Raw genomic sequence first — 19,329 nt, forward strand, 5'->3', positions numbered from 1 at the left:
GTGCCTCCTTCCCGGATCTCTCTGAGAACAGAGTCTTGTATCCTCCTGCATTGACCAATGAGACGAGCTTTTCCTGTGAACCGGCCTGTCAGGTCCAATCAGGAGGGAGGAGGAGAAGCTTGATCGTTTACTTCTGAAAATTCTGTTCCTGCTCTCCACATTTTGCAAACTAAGAAGGATGGTTAATGAGGAGAGGAATTTGGTTGTTTAACTTTAAACTCACTTTGCAAACTTACACACTATCACTTTAAGGTCCAGGGTAGCAGGGTAGGAGAAAGAAGAGGTCTGGTTTGTGTTCAGTGAGGAGTCTTTGTGGGTGGAGTTTGGATGTTCTCCCTTTGTTTGAGTGGGCTTCTTCTTGGTACTCTTCCATCATGCACAATCCTTCATCTTTGGGTAGTCCTGACCAAACTTAGTTAAAGATCTGGAGGTGTGTCCCCGGGCGCTGCACTGCGGTCGCCCACTGCTGCTGACCAGTTGTCTCAGCAGCACTGAAGGATGGGTCAAAAGCACGAGCCAGTTTTCCTTATGCGGAGGATATGGTTGGATGATTCGCTGGTGACTCACTGAATGTGGAGCAGCCAAAAAAAAAAATGAAGACTGGCTTTATTTAAAGATTTATTTATCAATCTAATTACCCATAACAGTTGTAACGCGAGCATCTGCGTGCCTCCACTCTGATTGGATCATTTACAACCGCCCCCGGGCAGCAGCCAATGAGCACTGAGCGCCTGTCTGTGCGGGGCTAATGTGGCAGATCCAGGCGACACGGAGCATCTGCTGCAAGACATTTCAGTGCACAATCTGTTTTTAGCAAGAAAGGAAAGAAAGTTTGACAATGGTTATGTTTAAACTGGCGGAGAACAAAGCTACAAAGCGTTTTTTGAATTTAGTTGGGTTTTTTTTTCATGAGATGTGAGTGCTTTGGTGCGCAGATGGGTGATAAAAATATACCTGAGGAAAAGCAGAAAGCGGCCCCGAAAAACAGCACTTGACATAAGCTGTAAAAAAGAGACAGGTACTTATTTAAAAGTCAGGATGATTAAAAGGCTCTGTACCTAACTTTTTCCTTGCAGTGGAGTATTGTTGCTGTCATATGGTACTGTATATTCTAAAAGATCCAGTTCCCCTAAAAAATCTGTACAACTTTTCTCCCCAAATTCCTGTATCGTTGTGAAGTGTGAATTCTGATTACACCCCAAGCGAGACAATATTTAATTTACTCCATAATCAATGGTGGTGCCCTTGACCTGGTCTGGTCGGGGATTGGACCAGGCCCAACCCCCTGATCTGATGGGATCGGGCAGTCGCGAGGCAGGCGTTCTTGAACACTTTCCAACAACATAAGTTAAACCTAAGTACTTGACATCAAAAATCAAATTTCCATCAGGTGAAATTAGGGCTGGGCAGTTGATCGAATTTGAATCTAATCGAGATTTTAATAAAGGTCGGTCGCAATGCTGCAGCGCCTGCCAGGTCAATCCCAGGGAAACACTCGGCCCAAGCAAACACGGATCTGTTTACGACATTGATCAATATGGGGAAAATAATTGAGATTTATTTTTTTTCATAATCGTCCGGCCCTCGGTGAAATTACTGTATTTTCATTATAAAACCCAGGCATGAACAGCACTCAATATCAAACGGCTGAATAAGTGATTTTTTTTTTTTCACAGGAAGGTCAGAGCGAGCTTCACAGTTTAGCGGGAAAAGAGCGGTCACCCAACTGCTTGGACTGCCTGTACCAGGAACAGGGAGAACAGCACAAAAACCATCAAAGAGCAGGACCAGAGATATGAGGGAGGCTGTCCAAGGGGAGCACACTATGGCACACGATTACAACTACATTATTTTGCAAGGCTACACAATATTCTCTTTAATGCAGTATGAGGTGAGCATAGACAACAAGAGAAAATCGATTAACCTCTTACCCCCCACCTGAACCGAGCACATTATCTCCAGTTTGGCTTTGCCCAAATCTAAAAGCTTCTCAACTGGAGTTTACAGCCTATATAGGCCATTGTAACGCCTCATTTGAAAGCTCAGACTTACAAAAGTGATCATTACTTTTTAGTCACATTTTTGAAGCGTTTTTGTTTCTCTTTCCATGTGTTTGTCGATTTTTGTTGCTTTTTTGTTGTGTTTTCGCACCATTTTTGTCCCTTTTTGTTGCTTTTCCAGCACGTTTTTTGACGTTCTTTTGTGAGTTTGTGTTGCATTTTCGCCACGTTTTCATATCACTTTTTTGTCGCTTTTTTGTTGTGTTTTTCACCACATTTTTGTTGAGTGTTGGGTCACTTTTTGTTGCTTTTTCAGCGCTTTTTTTTTCCATCTCTTTTTTATCACATTTCCACTTTTTTGTCACTTTTTGTTGCGATTTCGTCGCTATGTTGATGCTTTTTTGGGGAAGCTTTTAGGTTTGGGTAAAGCCAAACTGGAGAAAATTCCCTCAGTCCAGGCAGGGGGTTAGAAGAGTTAGAAGAGGGGGTTAGCAGAGGTTAAAAGAGTTCAAATTGTCTACTCTTTTGGTCCTTTTTGAGGCACCCTTTTAACACAATTTGATGAAAGAACAAATTGATAATGATGGGGCTGAAATTATTAAAGCAACATTCAGCACAAAGTTTTTGGAAGACTGCATTTTCTTTATTACATCGTGCAGTCTTAGTATTTCACGTTTTAAAACATCCATTGGTTCTAACATTACATTAACTAATTACTATGGCAACACAATCCTGATATCTTTAGATTGCGCTTATGCAGTGTGCGTGTATTTGTGTGTTTGTGTGTTATTAGCCGGGCTCGCTGTGCGCTTGTTGGGCAGACTGGAGCAGATGCGGCCGTTTCGAAAGCTCATTATGAAGAAAAAAATAAAACACACACACACACACACACACACACAGGCGCAACGCTGGTGGATGCTGTCGCCATGGAAACGCCGCGGGACCATCGTACACACACGATGCTGGAATGTAGATGCCAATGTACAATACGCCAACGGCAGATGAGTTAAATAAAGCCCCGGTGAGACTTGTATAGAGAGATGGGAAATGAATAGATGTTTCGGGGTCATCGGAAGCAACATCCAAAGATTTATGTAAAAAAAAATTATAAAGAATTTGAAAAAACAGGTATTTCCTAGTGGCAGTCGAGAACAGTGGTCGCAGAATCGCTTTCAGTGGGTTGAAATATTTATCTTCTGAAAGTATAGTAACACCATCTGAGTGTTGTCAGCTTGATGATGTCAGCTCTTTTGGCTACTCTAATTCAACAATGGGGAAATACAATATTTTGCATTATATAAGTCAGATTTTTTTTTTATTCGGGTCGATGCTCGTCATCCTCGCATGATGGTGGGTCGTGACGCCAAATCAGTCGAGGACCACTGGTCTAGAACGCTGTTTGCCAACGAGGGTAAATATGTCAGACATACACTGCAAAAAGTAATTCACTAGATTAGTATAAACATCTCAATTTGAGCATAATAATCCAAGTTGTTTTGACTAGTTAAGATGTTGCTGGGCATTTATCCTAGATTATTTCACGTGTACTGAGATGTTTCCGACTCGTTTCAAAACATTTCATCATTTTCGGGTAATTTTCTTTGCCAATGGGGTAAGAACATTGGTCTTATCTCATTGGCAATTTGACTTTCTTATTTCAAGCGAGATTTACATTAGAACTGGTCTGAAATGTCCTCAAACAAGCAAAGTAAACTAGGAAAAGTGTCTAAATGAGTGAAAACCGCTCAAAACAAGATACATTTCCTCAATCCAAGTCATTTAAGCCAATTGATATTTACTTTTAGCAGTGTAAAAAGAAGGTGAAATCGAGCAGTATTTTGTGACGGCCAATGGTCTTTATGAGTTTGTGTGTGTGTTCTTGTAACTGTAACTTGTAAATTACCACATTGTGAGGACCGGTTTGAGTTTTTAACCAACAGAGTGAGGACATTTTTGGAAAGTGAAGACATTTTGGGTGGTCCTCACTTATTTGAAGGCCTGTTTGAGGGTCAAGATGTGGGTTTAGGGTTAGGGTTAGAATTGGGTTTAGATTAGGGTTAGGATTAAGGTTAAGGTTAAGGTTAGGGTTGGGGTTTAGGGTTCAGGGTTAGGGTCTGAGTAATACATTATGTCTATAAGTGTCCTCACTAAGATAGAATTCGAAACGCCTGTGTGTTCTTGTGCTTACGTCATTGTGAGGACCAGTTTGCGTTTTAACCAACAGAGTGAGGACATTTTTGGAAAGTGAAGACATTTTGGGTGGTCCTCACTTATTCAAAGGCCTGTTTGAGGGTCAAGATGTGGTTTTAGGGTTAGGGTTAGAAATGGGTTAAGGTTAGGGTTAAGATTAAGGTTAGGGTTAGGGGATAGGGTCTGGGTAATACATCATGTCTATGAGTGTCCTCACTAAGACAGAAGTACAAGATTGTGTGTGTGTGTGTGTGTGTGTGTGTGTGTGTGGGCGTGTTCCTGTGTATTGGGGGCTTTATTCCTGCTGCTGCTCCTCCTCCCTCTCCTTATTTGTGTACAGGTGTGATCTCCTGGCTCGCCCCTCCCTCACAGCTACTGGGTGTGGCTCCTCAGCAGCTCCCTGTTTAAGAGGATTGGCTACAACTGGCTACAATCATTTTAAAAGAAAACCTCTTTTTTGCATAATTTGATAATTGCAGCAAGACAATGCACAACTAAATACCAATACATCTGAGTTTAGCTCAATTATTTCTAAATTATTGGATGAAAGACTCAAAATGTTGGGAACCACTGGTCTTGATGACTGCTTTTGAGCAATGGGTGCAACCCAGCTGACACGAATATCATTTGCTGTGCCTTAGTTAAATGTGTATCTGAATGTGTGTATGCATTCAATGGGATGTAAATTTATTTATGACTAAAAACGCAATAAAAAGAGTAAAAAAAAAAAATTGAAACCCCTGCATTCTTTACAGACTACAGATTACATTTTCAGACTGCTTCTTGGTTGTCTACCTTCATTTGTTGCAAAGACATCAAGACACAATACAAGACCCATGAAAACAACCTAAATCCATATTCATAGCTGCTTTATAGGAAGAAGGGGGGGGGGGAAGACAAAAGATGCAGCCGAAGGACACATCTCTGCTGCTCACTGATACATGGATTAACCATTATTTTCCCGCTTGCTATAAACATATATATGAATAAATCACAGTATTTTTTAAAGGTTTGCTGTGCATTGGTTTGGATTATTGCAACAGTGCCCACTAAAAATGTCCCAAACTATTTAGAGAAAGGGTGCAATGTGTTAGCGTCAGCAGACGGAGGAAAACTGCTTAGATCCACGGAAAGTCCAGCTGAAACTTATGGACTGACCCACTTAGTGTCACCTGCACACAAACTTAAACACACGGACCACAGTACAGAGTAATATCCCAACTTGTCACATTTCTAAAACTTCAAAATGTATATCAACTAGACAGAAAATATTATAACAGTTAGTTGATCCTGGTGGCTTATTTTTTGGTCAGGCAGTGTCTCTAGTGTTTCATGGGTTTAGTAGCGGCTCAGTTCACTTCCATCTATCTCCTTTCCCCCCATGTCTCTTGTTCAGTCCACTAACTCGCCCATTAAACCCAGTGTGTGGCTTCAACACAAACGACCTGTGTATCAAACCAGTGAGCGCTTCTTACGTAACAGGATATAAATACAACAAAGAGTCTGCACACATCTGATAGAGGCGCACATTAGGCTAAAAACACTGCAGAAAAAGAAGTGCCTAGTTGAAATTACATTATAAGACATCTAGTTAGTTTAGTCAAGTTGTTGCACTTTAAAGTTCTGTACTTTTATTTGCTTATTTGGTTGTAATGAACACACATGGGACTAATGCATGTAAACAGGCCAGGCAAAGGGAGAGCATGAAAACAGGAATTGAACCTCAAACCTTCTTGCAGTGAGGATTGCAAATAGTTTTCAATCAATCAATCAATCAATCAAACGTTATTTATAAAGCGCTTTTCATACCCAAAGGTATCACAAAGCGCTTTACAGATTACAACATTTAAAACAATACGCCTGGCACAACCTCCCATATATATTATATATTAGGACTACATAAATAAATATCAGTTAAAAGCTAAGCTAAAAAGGTGGATCTCGAGCCTGCTCTTAAAAACATGAACGTTCTCTGCAGCCCTGAGCTCCTCCTCAGGTCGTTCCAGAGGCGAGGGCCATAATATTGAGTCTTTTTGTTGACTTTAGGAAAAACTAGGAGACCCCTGCCGGAGGAGCGAAGGGGCCGTGAAGGTTCGTAAGGTAAAAGCAGTTCTGAAACATAAGAAGGACCAAGACCATGAAGACACCATTAAAAGAACTTTAAAATCGATCCTGAAACACACGAGGAGCCAATGCAGCGATTCTAAAACCCGTGTAATGTGGTCCCGCCTTCTGGTATTCGTCAGGACACGAGCTGCTGAATTTTGTAAAAGTTGTAAACCTGAGATACTCTTTGTGGCCAGAAAGCAGTGCATTACAGTAGGCGGTACGACTGGTGATAAAAGCATGCATTAGTGTCTCCGTGTTGGCCCGAGAGAGTTTCGCTCTTTCTATGAAAATAATTTATGGCAAGTATGACATTGGCTGTAACTCAAAAAAAGTTGCGGTAATGCTCTTTTGATGCAGCGTTGTCATGCCTGGCTGTGTGTGAGACAGCGATATAAAAAGTTGCCTGGTCTCCCAGCACCAATAAATTTGAAAAACTACTGCTATTGTTCAAAGAAGTGACTTCAATAAACAACAGTGTTTTATGGTTCTGGAATAGATCATCATCAATGCGGCACAGGAACAAAAAACAAAATATTGTTCAGCTGCCAGTAAGTCAGGGATTGTTTTGGTAATGGGGGAAAATTATATTGAAAGCCTTTAGAATAAAACACCTAAAAACAACAATGACCTGGAGTTTCAATCTGTTCCAGGTCCCACTGACTAAGAAAAAGGTTAGATCACCAGTCTGGAAGCTGAACTCTCCCATTCCCTCCCCCTGCTCTCTGCTCTACCCCCTATTGTTGACATTTCACTGTACAAATAAGATTTGAGAGTAACGCGATTTCAGTTCCTCTGTACGTCCTTTACACGCGGTGGAGCGGCCGCTGTCTGAACTTACCTGAACTTCCATAACGATATTATGTAATTCCTTCTAATGGCTATATTACGCTTTTACAGTGAAGCTGTATATTTTTAGCCCCACGCCGTGTGCATCCGTTCCCATAGTAATCCAATTTGTGAGACACTAAAACAGCATGTATTTTTTCATTTTATCTTCTCATTCGCCCACACACAGCCGAGTCAAACTTCCAGGTTCAATGGCGCGGATTAGTAAGAGTTGCAATCTAAAATCAATGCAATTTTCCCAGCAGGAGCCGAACAGCGTGAACGGGAGAAACAGAGGCTTTTCTGAAATGAATTACTCTACGGGGTAAAATGGATTTTGCAATTAACTTGAACGTGTTTTTGTTAAGAGTGGGGCGTAATGTTTTGGTACAACTTTTTCTCAAATAACCTGTAACAAGTGGAGTGTGAAGTAATATTCTTTGGAACAAACTCAAACTCAATTTTGTGTACAATGTTGAATGAACAAACGTATCTGTAAATGTTATCATTGCTTACTCCAATAGCACACCTTGAAAACCTTGGTTATCAGCACTATAAATGATACATTTGATTGATTAATTGACTGGTCTACATCTGCGCTACTGGTGCCCCAAGAAGAAGGAGAAGAAGAATGAAAGAAGAGAAGAAGAAGGAGGAGAGAAAGAAGAATGAGAATGAAGGAAAGAAGACGAAAAGAGTAAAATGAAGTGCAACTATTACTTTCCTGTTACAGTTTAAAACCACAATTTTCTTAATAGCCACCTATTTATTCCTAATAGCTCTTTTATGAAGGAGACGAAGAAGAAGAAAATAAAGAAGAGGAGGAGGAAAACAAAGACGAAGGAGAAGAGGTAGAAGTAGAGGAAAAATGGTAAATGGTCTCAACTTATATAGCGCTTTTACCCAAAGCGCTTTACATCAAAGAACCAGTCACCCATTCACACTTTCATTCATACACCAATGCACGCAGACACTGGAGGCAATGTGGGTGGAGTGTCTTGCCCAAGGATACAACGACGAATACACAGGCTTTTGATCATGAGACAACCGGGTCTACATCTGCTCCACTGTCGCCCCAAGAAGAAGAAGAAGAAGAAGAAGAAGAAGAGGAGGAGGAAGAAGAAGTAGAAGAATTAGAAGAGGAGGAAGAAGGAGTAGAAGAAAAAGAAGAAGGTGGAAGAAGGAGAAGAGGGGGAGGAAGAAGAAGAAGAAGAAGAAGAAGAAGAAGAAGAAGAAGAAGAGGAGGGAGAAGAAGGAGAAGAAGAGGAGGAAGAAGGAGAAGAGGGGGAGGAAGAAGAAGAAGAAGAAGAGGAGGAAGGAGAAGAGGGGGAGGAAGAAGAAGAAGAAGAAGAAGAGGAGGAAGAAGAAGAAGAAGAAGAGGAGGGAGAAGAAGGAGAAGAAGAGGAGGAAGAAGGAGAAGAGGGGGAGGAAGAAGAAGAAGATTATGAAGAAGAAGAAGAATGGAAATGAAAATCCCCAACATGTAATTACAGTAATTGATGTTTTCAGATTGTAGAGAGCGGGATGTCAAACAAAATGTACAAATGTGGAACCTGAACATTATTCATGACGTTAGGGCTGCACAATATGAGAAAAAAAAAAAACGCAGGAAATGTCTCAAATATTTTGATATTGATCACCCCATGATATTTTTCGAAACAATTAGCAGTTTATTTTATTTCTAACTATGACAAAACAAACTAAATTGACACATTGTGGTTTCTTGAGATGGGTATTACGTCGCCTAGTGTTGCCATAACATTAATTTGGCGATAAATTGTGTCCGGCCCTAGTGGCAATCTCCCATATCCCGCTATATTTAACAAACCACCAAATCTGCACATCAACAATAGCGATTTTACTTGCCCCATTTAATCTAACACTTCAGGCGAATAGATGATTGTTATGTCATCTGAAACCCAGCTTTGCAACAGAAGCGCGGATTCAAATTCACTACAAGCGGCAACTAGGTCCTCTGTTCTTCCCCCCGTTGAGCTAAAAATAAGTCCCAGGTCTACGTTTCATCATTGGTGTTCATTCATGCCCAAACAGACAACTGCGAATAAACACGAGTCGCGCATCGAACCTAGAGGCGTAACAGACTCCTCACTGAGAAACTTGTAAAGGTCAAAAGAGGCTAAATTAGAGCGTCGCAACCTCCTTTTGAAAACTTTCACACCGTTTCCAGGTCAGGGATTTGTCGTAAGAGAACTTATGTAATTAAACGCTCCGTGCTGAAAATGGGCTAAGAATAGACCGCAGATATGTCAGAATATTTTGTAAGGAAAATAGAGAAATGTGAAATACGAGCGCGTAACGTCTTTGTGAACGATGAACAGAGGGTGAGATAAGTGATAACCTTAACTTTTCAGCCACACACCTCGTGCATCCATTCTCGCAGTAATCCAATTTGTGAAACAATAAAACAGCTCATTTTTCATTTTTCAATTTTCATTTTGTCCTCTAATTTGCCCACACACAGCCCAGCCAAACTTCTAGGTTCGGTTGTAAGAGTGGCAACGTGCGATCTAAAATCACTGTCATTTTCCCAGTAGGGGCTGAGCAGTGTGAATGGGAGAAATCAAGACTTTTCTGAATGGTCGATGTTCGGATTAGCAGTTTAATTCCCAACTAATGTGGGGTCAAGCCCGGGGTTGTGCACCGAGGCAGGTCCAAAATGGTTCATGTTACGGTTATTCAACCCTTGCCTGGAAAAATCCAGACTCACTAGACTCTTGTCAGAGCCGAACTAAATTTCTAGAGCGGAACAAACGCGAGCAAACAGGAAGTGGAGTAACCAATCAGTGAAGAAGAACAAGGAGAAAAAGGAGAAGAAGGAGTAGAAGAAGGAGAAGAAGGAGGAGGAAGAAGAAGAAGAAGAAGAAGAAGAAGAAGAAGAAGAAGAAGAAGAAGAAGAAGAAGAAGAAGAAGAAGAAGGAGATGAAGGAGTAGAATAAAAACAGGAAGAATGAGTAGTAGAAGAAGAGGAAGAAGGAGAAGAGATGAAGGAGTAGAAGAAGGAAGAAGAGGAGGAGGAAGAAGGAGGAGAAGAAGTAGAAGGAGAACTAAAAAGAAGAATGAGTAGTAGAAGAAGAAGAGGATGAAGAAGAAGGAGAAAAAAAGGAGAAAAAAAAAAAGAAGAAGAAGAAGAAGAATGGAAATCCCCAACATGTATCTAAAGTGTTGTTTTCAGAGTGTAAAGGTGTGGAGAGTGGAGAGAGCTAACAGGAAGCGGAGCAACCAATCAGTGAAGGGCGAGCGTGTGTAGTTGATGCGGTGTTATTAGAGGTTCCGCGTTAATATTCGAACAGGATTATAAATCACGAAACTCACCTCCTGCTGGTGTGTCATTCAGGGGACCTCCCAAATAAAAAATAAATAAACAAATCCGATTGTGCGGATCCGTTTGCGTTTGGAGGACTACCTGATTTTTTATTCTCAATTTGACAACATAAGCTAAATAAACAGTGGGGCATCATGCATTAAACCATATACACTGCAGTTTCGCACATAGAAGCAGAAAACTCATGGGGGAAAGCCCCAAAGAAAAAGTGCCTTTTTGTGCATATGTGTGTGCTTCTGTATTGCTTTTTTTTCTTGCACCACGTTTCACAGCTCAAATACAGCATGTTGCCGAGAGGAGGATGCACAGTGAGAGCCGAAAGCCTTTTATGAATTCAACAATTTATACGTAAAACTCTTTCACAAACCCACAAGGACGACTCGGTTTGAAATACAATGTGGATCACACTGGGAAACTTTACCAAAGTAACCGAACTGAACAACTGGAAAAGTATGAACTTTCAGAAACTTGTGAAGGTTGACCTAATGACTACATATTAACAACTTTGATAGAAAAGTTGTATTTCTTTTCAACAGCTTTTTGAGCAATAGCAGTGCATGTTAGGGTTGCCACATAGCAGCCAAATCTGCTTAAAAATATCTGAAAAAGGCTCAAAACCCTCTGACAGCGCAGTCCAAATAAAACTAAAGAACTGTCCATGAAAAGCAGTTCACCTTCACCTGTATGCGTGGTGACAATGTTCTGGCTTGTACCGGTCTTTATTTCACTATTGGAAAAAGCAAAAGCTCTTTCCGAGGTTTTTAACAACAAGCAGCGCCAAGTTTACTCAAAGTTCACCATTTCCCTGCTTGTTACTATCAGGCTAAGAACGACTCTTGACAAGCCCTTTTTTCTGTTTTTGAAGAAATATTTATGACTGTTTCTAGACAACCTTTGTGAAATCGTGGTGAATTTGAGGATGTGTATCTGACGAGCTGTGTAAATATTCGCACAGCGGCAGAAAGAGTCTCTAGTCCAGTTTTATGGAAGAAAAAACATAGGCATCACTGAACTCAAAGCTTCAAAGGATTTAAAAACCTACAATTTACTGGGCATTTTTAGCGCGGATGTACCAGGGGGGATTTGTTCTGAAGAATTTTGAGTTCAGAAAAGGCCACATGTGCAAAAAAGAAAAGGAAATCCGGATCATATAATCAGTATTACAGTAAAAGTACTTAACTTAGGCCTCAATTAAAAGTAAAAGTACTCATTGTGCTTTAACTACACAACATATTCAGGGCAGAGTTGGCCACAGACAACACTGTAATACAAATATGGCGATTTCCTTCCTGGGAGACAGCAGCGGCTAAAGCCTGATTCATTGAGCTTTGAACCCAAAAAACAAGATACAGTTTATTAATTTTTTTTTACATTTTTTTTTTTTCACTTAATAAAAGCTTATTAAAAAAATAAACTAAGATAACCAAAATTCCTCCGGGTACTCCGGTTTCCCCTACCACTAAAAACATGTGCAATAGGTGAATCCTCCAGCCAGGTGATTCTGACCATCAGCCTGGCTCCACATCATGGAGATGGGTCCCCGGGCGCGGCACTGCCGTCGACCACTGCTCCTTACGGGTTGCCCCAGCGGCATCGAAGGATGGGTTAAATGCAGAGGACAAATTTCCCTACGGGGACAATAAAGTATACAAACAAACAAAACAAAACAAACAAAACATCCCTTTTGAAAACATCTTTGTAACTAATACATCAACAAAATAAACCCACCAATCTATCCATTATCCAGATTTCGTCACTGAAACTACTATTTCTATGCATGATATGTCTTATCTTTAAGGACAGAAAATATGTAATAATTTTTTTTCTAATATTTACACAGCAAATTTTTCAAATTGATATCTATTCATTGATTTTTTTTCCCCCAATTCACCTGCAGAGTCTCGCCTTAACCTCGTAACCCCCACTTTGACAGAGCGCATTTTGTCCAGTTCAGCTTTACCCAAAACTAAAAGCTTCTTACAGCCTACAGGACAATGTAACGCCTCATTTGAAAGCTAAGACCTGATCTAAGCTTTTTCCTCGTGTTTCCATTCGTTGTCGTCACTTTTTTGTTGCTTTTTGGTGTCTTTTTTAGAGTGTTTTTGTAACTTTGTTGTCACTGCTAGGTTGCCTTTTTGTGATGTTTTTGTTGCGTTTTCATCCTCATTTACATCTTGTTTTCATCACTATTTTGATGCTTCTTTCAGCCCAAATCTAAAAGCTAGATTTGGGTATTGCCTGGATACCTGGGTAATAACTGGAGAAAATGTGCTTGTGTTGGTGGGGTTTAAGAACAACTAAGTAACTCATGCAATAGAGGCAATAAGCACCACTGCAGGCATCGTAGCATGTTGCGTTTTTTTATTCACTAATTGTCCGTGATAGAAAATACTACGCTGACAGAAAAGACAAAGGGAGAGAGGAATATTGTACATCCAATTACACAATGGAAATCATTTTTGTCACTCAAACTTGGCTGTAAATACTGTTTTAGTGGCGCTAGCCCTCAGTTAGCTTTACCCGTTAGCCTGTTAGCTTCTTCTTCTTCGTGATTCCATTAGTGTGTATTAGTGACTCCGACCCGGTGCAGGGAAAGTTGCAATTGTGGTTTTCTGGCCAGAGACACCAGGAGGAGATGAAAGACCCCCCAATCATCCCATCAACACTTTTACTACCCGCAGGGAGACTTTCGTGAGACGAAAAGGATTTGTTAAGGTAAACAAGTTGACAACTGGACTACATTTTGGAGCCTCTTGTCCCTTTGCTGCAATGAATCACAATTGAATGACTGAATGATGCAAAGCAAAAAGGATCACCCTACCAGACTGTGATCAGAGGTTCCTTATTGTGTTGGAAAGTAGATATGAATTGAGAGGACTTAAAACTTACCCTCCATGACGTAGACCAGGGAGCCCACGTCGCCCTCTTTGATGATGCAGGCGTCTTCCCCATAATCCACTGGGTACATGCAGTCCACGATCTCCTGGATCTGAGACAGCTCCAGGTTCTTCATGAAGTCGTTGTCCAAGATGGCGTCGTGGATCAGCTCCTTAGACCTGGGAAGTGCAAAAGGACAAGGGGAACGTAAGAGAGGGGAAGGATGTGGTGAAAACTAGGACTGTTTCAACACAGTTTTCCATCAACTCAATGAAACACTAAAACAAGTGCCAATATAATCTGAAATGGAATCTAATGACTGTCTGTCACACCATAATGCTTCATATTGAGGTCACTGCAGTTGATCATTTGCATCTTTATTCAAAACATATCAGCCTCGTGACTGCCCTGTGGATGCATTTGAATAAAGATTTGGATGAATTCAGCATCAGTCCTGAGGGCCAACGGCTATTTTAACAGTTATGTGCTGCGTTCATGACAACTGCGGAGCTCGTTTTCCGTGATGTGGCGACATCATCCCCAGTTGGCTTGTGTTCATGTACTTTCATGTCGGAAAGTGGGGATTTTGATTTCACAAAATAAAATCAGTCTATTATAACTGATTAGCATTTAACTGAGCTAACTATGGTTTGGCTTGTTGGTTTTATAAAGTATCACTTAAATTGTATTTTTGCTAGCATTAAAGGAACAGTCCACCATTTTTACATACTGAGATATGTTCTTACCTGAGCTTAGACGAGTTGATGTGTACCTCTCTGGTCTTTGTGCGTGCCCTCAGTCTAGCAAAACGACAAAAGATTTGGCCTCTTCCAATGTATTCCTATAGCACAAAGACCAGACAGGTACGTATCAACCCGTCTAAGCTCAGGTAAAAACAAATCTCAGTATGGAAAAACAGTGGCCCCTTTAATGTCAGGCATTTTTCTCACAATTGTGTTAATCCGAACACTAGTTCACATTAAATGGTAAATGAAGTTCCAGCTGATTACTGCAGTCAGGTGTGGAAGTCGGGAGCTCGATTTGACCCCAGTTATTTTCCACAGTTGAGTGAGCATTTTTGTGCCTTTGCCAAGTGGGGGAAATGTTTACCCCAGGACCACATGAACAGCAAAAGCAGCAGTAGTATTATTGGCACCAGTAAAACTCGTAATAATAGTAGTGGTTTTCAATAATGATATTAAAATCATTCCACACTTCACTGTAAACCTCATTTTATTGTTTAATCACTTGACCCTGTTTTCATTAAATAACAGAATACTCGTCTCACTCCAAACACTGGGCTAAATGTCAGTGAGCCATTGGAGCTACTTGTAAATGTTAACACATGCAGTTTGTAAGGAATTCGGAAAGAATCTGTTCTCTTTCATGAACTCTGAAGAAAATAATAAAGTTGTTTACCAAAAGAAATGAATAATTCAGTCAAAGCCAAAGAAGTGCTTTTTTTTTAACGGCGTGCACTTTGTTTAACCGGACAAAATGAAAATGACTGTCATAACTGTTTTTTCATTTATTTTTTTCAAATGTTTTTTGGACCACTTTGGTTAGACCCTGTCAGCTAATTGTGTTGCTTTTCACACAAGGCACCAATTAAAGGAAAAAAAATCAAATCAAGATCTAAACGAGGCAGCACTGAAAATACAAGACTTTTCTCTCCGTAAAGTAACTAAGTTAGATTACAAGTTACTTTATTAGTTACGTTCATCAGCTGCCAACATAACGCCCCCCCCCCCCTTCAGAAATGTGATGTATTTCCATCTCTCTCCTCTTCTATTGTTGACTACTTTAATGTCGTGAGTTGTCTTCAATCTGAAAATGTGAATTGTCGCAGAAGTATCGTCACTACTCAAGACGCAAGAGAAAATAAATATTTATTAGAAGTATAATCACAAATAGTAACTCACAGTGACTTGGAAAAGTAACTTTAATCTGATTACTGCTCTGGAAAAAGTAATGCGTTAGATTACTCCTTACTGAAAAAAGTTACTCGTTACTGGCTTAACTGCCTACAGGTACATTTACTTTTACAAAAGTGTGTTAAGAAGTTTATAAATTTGATCCAATTATTATCTAAACCCTGCGTGTGTTCAGTTAAACCTATGCACTGCCTGCACAGCGGCTCTTCCTGGAAAGGCAGCCGCGTTTGTCCCTCCATAATATTTCAGTGGTGAGAGGATCACATTTATTTCGCACCCGAAGGCACATTCCATGCGCAGGAGGGTATCCACCAGCCCCTGCCTCGGTGAGCAGTAAACATCACGGAAAGATCTAGAGGAAGACTTTCCCACTTGTCCGAGTTATTACAGAAGAGTGGGGCATAACCGAAAGGAACCGCGTGACACCTGCAGCTCTCTCCATCTCGTCGTGGTTCTTTCATTAAAAATATCCGAGTGTCATGGGACCCACTCGTATTAAACGCACTGTAGATGCATTGTTATTGATAACATGACACATTATTCAGTATGACAATGAAAATCTATAAATTAGCCACAGGGTTCATAACGTCTGGGACGGTTTGCAGCCGAGTGTGTAGCGGCCGGGATGAGGATCAGCACCTCCAAATCTGAGGCCATGGTTCTCCACCGGAAAAAGGTGGCTTCCCCTCTACAGGTTGGTGGGGAGTCCTTGCCTCAAGTGGAGTTCAAGTATCTCGGGGTGTTGTTCACGAGTGAGACACGGATGGAGCGTGAGATCGACAGACGGATCGGTGCGGCGTCAGTAGTGATGCAGTCGCTGTATCGATCTGTCGTGGTGAAGAGGGAGCTGAGCCACGGGGCAAAGCTCTCGATTTACCGATCAATCTACGTTCCCACCCTCACCTATGGTCATGAGATTTGGGTAATGACCGAAAGGACAAGATCGCGAATGGACAAGATCGCCCAGCCACCCTTCGAGATTGGGTGAGGAGCTCAGTTACCCGGGAGAAGCTCGGAGTAGAGTCGCTGCTCCATCATTTCAAACGGAGCCAGCTGAGGTGGCTAGGGCATCTGTTTCGGATGCCTCCTGGTCGCCTCCCGCGGAAGGTGTTCCAGGCATGTCCTAGTGGGACAAGGCCTCGTGGAAGGCCCAAGGCACGCTGGTGGGACCTATGTCTCCGAGCTGACCTGGTGTCGCCTCGGGGTCCCCCCAGAACAGCTGGAGGAGGTGTGCGTGGATCGGGAAGTTTGGGCATCTCTGCTGAAACTGCTGTCCCCGCAACCCGGCCCCGGATAAAGCGCAAGAAAATGGATGGATGGATGGATGGATGGTTCAGAATGTGTGGAAAAAGTAGCGGCTTAATAGTCCGGGAGCAACAGTATCCAAACCATGGAACTGAAGCACAAAAACTAACCTAAAAGAGGACAAACATATATTATATTATATATATCTCTCGATCGGTGGCTTGCAAACTTTTCACACCAAGTATTGGGTTTCATCATCAAGGTATCGCCTAAAGTATCAGAAAAGGGTCTGAAATTGAACCAAAATGTGTCCAAACTGGGTCTGAACCATGTCTAAGCACAACATTTATGCATTTTCTGGAAATGTTTTATGTTTTAAATAGTTTTCACTCAGCATTGCATTTAGCCTCTATCGTCCATCGCAAAACCCAACCTGTTGTGTAGCTTACGCTCAGCAATTTCCTTCAACTTGTTATTGCAACCACTGCAGAGTTGCATCATGTCAGTCTAAACAAAAACACAGAATGCCTAATGGGACGAAGCCAACTCACAATATGCTCCGTGTTTTGACAACCTGCTTTCGCTTTACACATTTCAACTCAGCCTAAACGCGCAAATCTGTTCTTGTTTGTTTATTTTCTCCCGTGTTTTTTAGCTCCGAGCAGCAGCCGCACCAGCGTTGGCCACAGACGACCGGAGCCGAGCTGAAATCAAGTGACTCACATATTGGAGGATATTGCAGCAAAGCCAGAGGTTTTTTTTTTTCCTCCCCTTTCCTGTCTATTCCATAAAGACCTCCCCATTGAAATGCATTGAAAGCTCTGAGGCTGTGATTGGCCCGGAAAGCGTCGGCTTGGCTCGTGATAAAGAGAAGTCTCTCAAAAGGGTTCAAATGGGGTTTCAAAACACTTGATCAATAGGTCAGATTTCAATGCAGCGGTTTTCTAACCTTAAATAGAGGAATGGGACGGTAATTTGCAGGAAAATACGGGGTGACAAGAACTCTGTTGATGAAACTTTCAGCGGAGAATATTATGAGAAGGTTAGTTTGCATCGGGGCATCGAGAAGCCACAGGTTTCATGGTGAAAGTGGCTTTGAAAGTTTTGTGAATGTAACCACAAGCAGAGAACTGGAGAACTGAGACGACATACAGTATAACTCTCAAATCCTCGGCACAAACTGTACACACCGTGAAATCTAAAATCCCACGGGGCTGGAGTGGACTAGAGTTTGTGAAAGCAGTTAGAAGAAGAAGGAGAGAGGGGAGGAAAGGGTGACAGTTTGGCTTCCTGTGAGCTGAGTGGCTGAAGCTGTCCCGGGGCTTGGAGACTCCCTTCAGGCAGTTCACACTGAAGAGACGAGACTGTGCGAGTTCATGGGATCACCCGCGATGGTAAGGGCCAGTGGCGTAGCTTATTTGCACAAGGCCCCCGGGGGCAAGTCTGGCACTGGGCCCCCCTCCAACCCACACCATCTCGACCCATCCCTGTGCGACAAGCAGAACAATATGATGATATGATAGAATTAAATTCAGTGATTTACTAAAGTTCTTAATCCTATGTGAGTGGTGGTCAATTCTCTGTAATCAGCCTAAAGCTGCCGCTCCAGTCGTAGTGACATTCGGACTCTTTCATAATAAAGCTCTCCCAGCGGCTGGAACATTGACAACTTCTATTTTGTAGAGACAACAGGAAGTGTTTCGTCGCTATTAGCTGTCAGCGCAGGTTTCTGTACTTTCGCTTTACTGCAGACTTGGATTATTTGTTTGCGTGTAAATGGCGAGTTTAGACGGAGCGTTTGGGTTTGTGATCAGTCATAAAACAGACCCGAGAGCGGACAAGACGCTCACGCCGATTGGATGAGTTCTTTTGATGCGTGGGACTGACTTGCACGCAACAGCTGGATGAGCTTTGAGAAAACTTCCAATAGTGGGGGGACTTTATTAAAATCCTGGAGGGTCACTTTTATGTTTCATTGATGGCTTACACCAGCTGACCCTTTGCAGGTGAGCTCAAACAGGACATTATGAAACAGTTTTGAGCAATGGCTGTAAGATCAGCAAACAGAAATTGCAGTTTCAGGTGCTTTTGTCAAAGGCGACTGTATTCGTCAATTCTTCTGCTATCGGTGATGTCAGTGTACTTTTATTATGTTACTGGATTTCATCTGATTTGAGCACATCTTCACACGCAGAGAAGAAAGTACACACACCTTCCACGCAGATCAATAAACCAGCAGCAAAAGCAATTGGGCCTAATAAGCCCCTCTTTGGATGCAGAAAGGGCGTAATGCGGTATGAAAGTCAGACTTGTTGCAGTGAGGGAGCCTGGATTCTGTGGGAGGATGCAAGATTGTTCATAATTAATAAGTTAATCAATTAATCTCCCTCATGGGCAAGATCAATAAAGAAAACGCTCACATTTAATTGCTATCCTTACATCTACCGTCTGAGACCCTTTAATGTAAAATAGCGCTTATGAATTAAACTATCTTTCCTACTAAAAAAGGAACTTCTTGTATTGATTACTACCGCTGATGAAAACAACATGAACCTCTTACCACCCGCCTTAACCCAGTGCATTTTCTCCAGTTTGGCTTTATTTAAGAGCTTCTTGACTGGAGCATAAAGACTATAGGCCAGAGCAGTTTGCCTGGGCTGGAGCTGATTTTTTTTTCCCCCTCCCTTCTAAGAACTTTAGAGGCTTCGTAGTTTTCTGCATTTCATCTTTGCATCTCAACAATGTAAGACTACTTTAACCATTACATCATTGGTTACACCATTGGTCTACTCTGATCGTATGATCT

General features: G+C 41.7%; 1 protein-coding gene across 1 annotated transcript in view; it reads right to left on the reverse strand.

Annotated features, from left to right (window-relative positions):
- Positions 1-19,329, reverse strand: part of LOC306978553 (cGMP-dependent protein kinase 1-like) — an 85,795-nt gene that overhangs the window by 59,410 nt on the left and 7,056 nt on the right. Inside the window, exon 2 of the mRNA XM_079577164.1 lies at positions 13,357-13,523. Within this exon, the coding sequence (XP_079433290.1) occupies positions 13,357-13,523 (167 nt within the window). The remainder of the gene's footprint in view (positions 1-13,356; positions 13,524-19,329) is intronic.

The sequence above is a fragment of the Gobius niger genome (assembly GCF_951799975.1).
Source record: "Gobius niger genome assembly, chromosome: 19".
NCBI classification, from domain to species: Eukaryota; Metazoa; Chordata; class Actinopteri; order Gobiiformes; family Gobiidae; genus Gobius; species Gobius niger.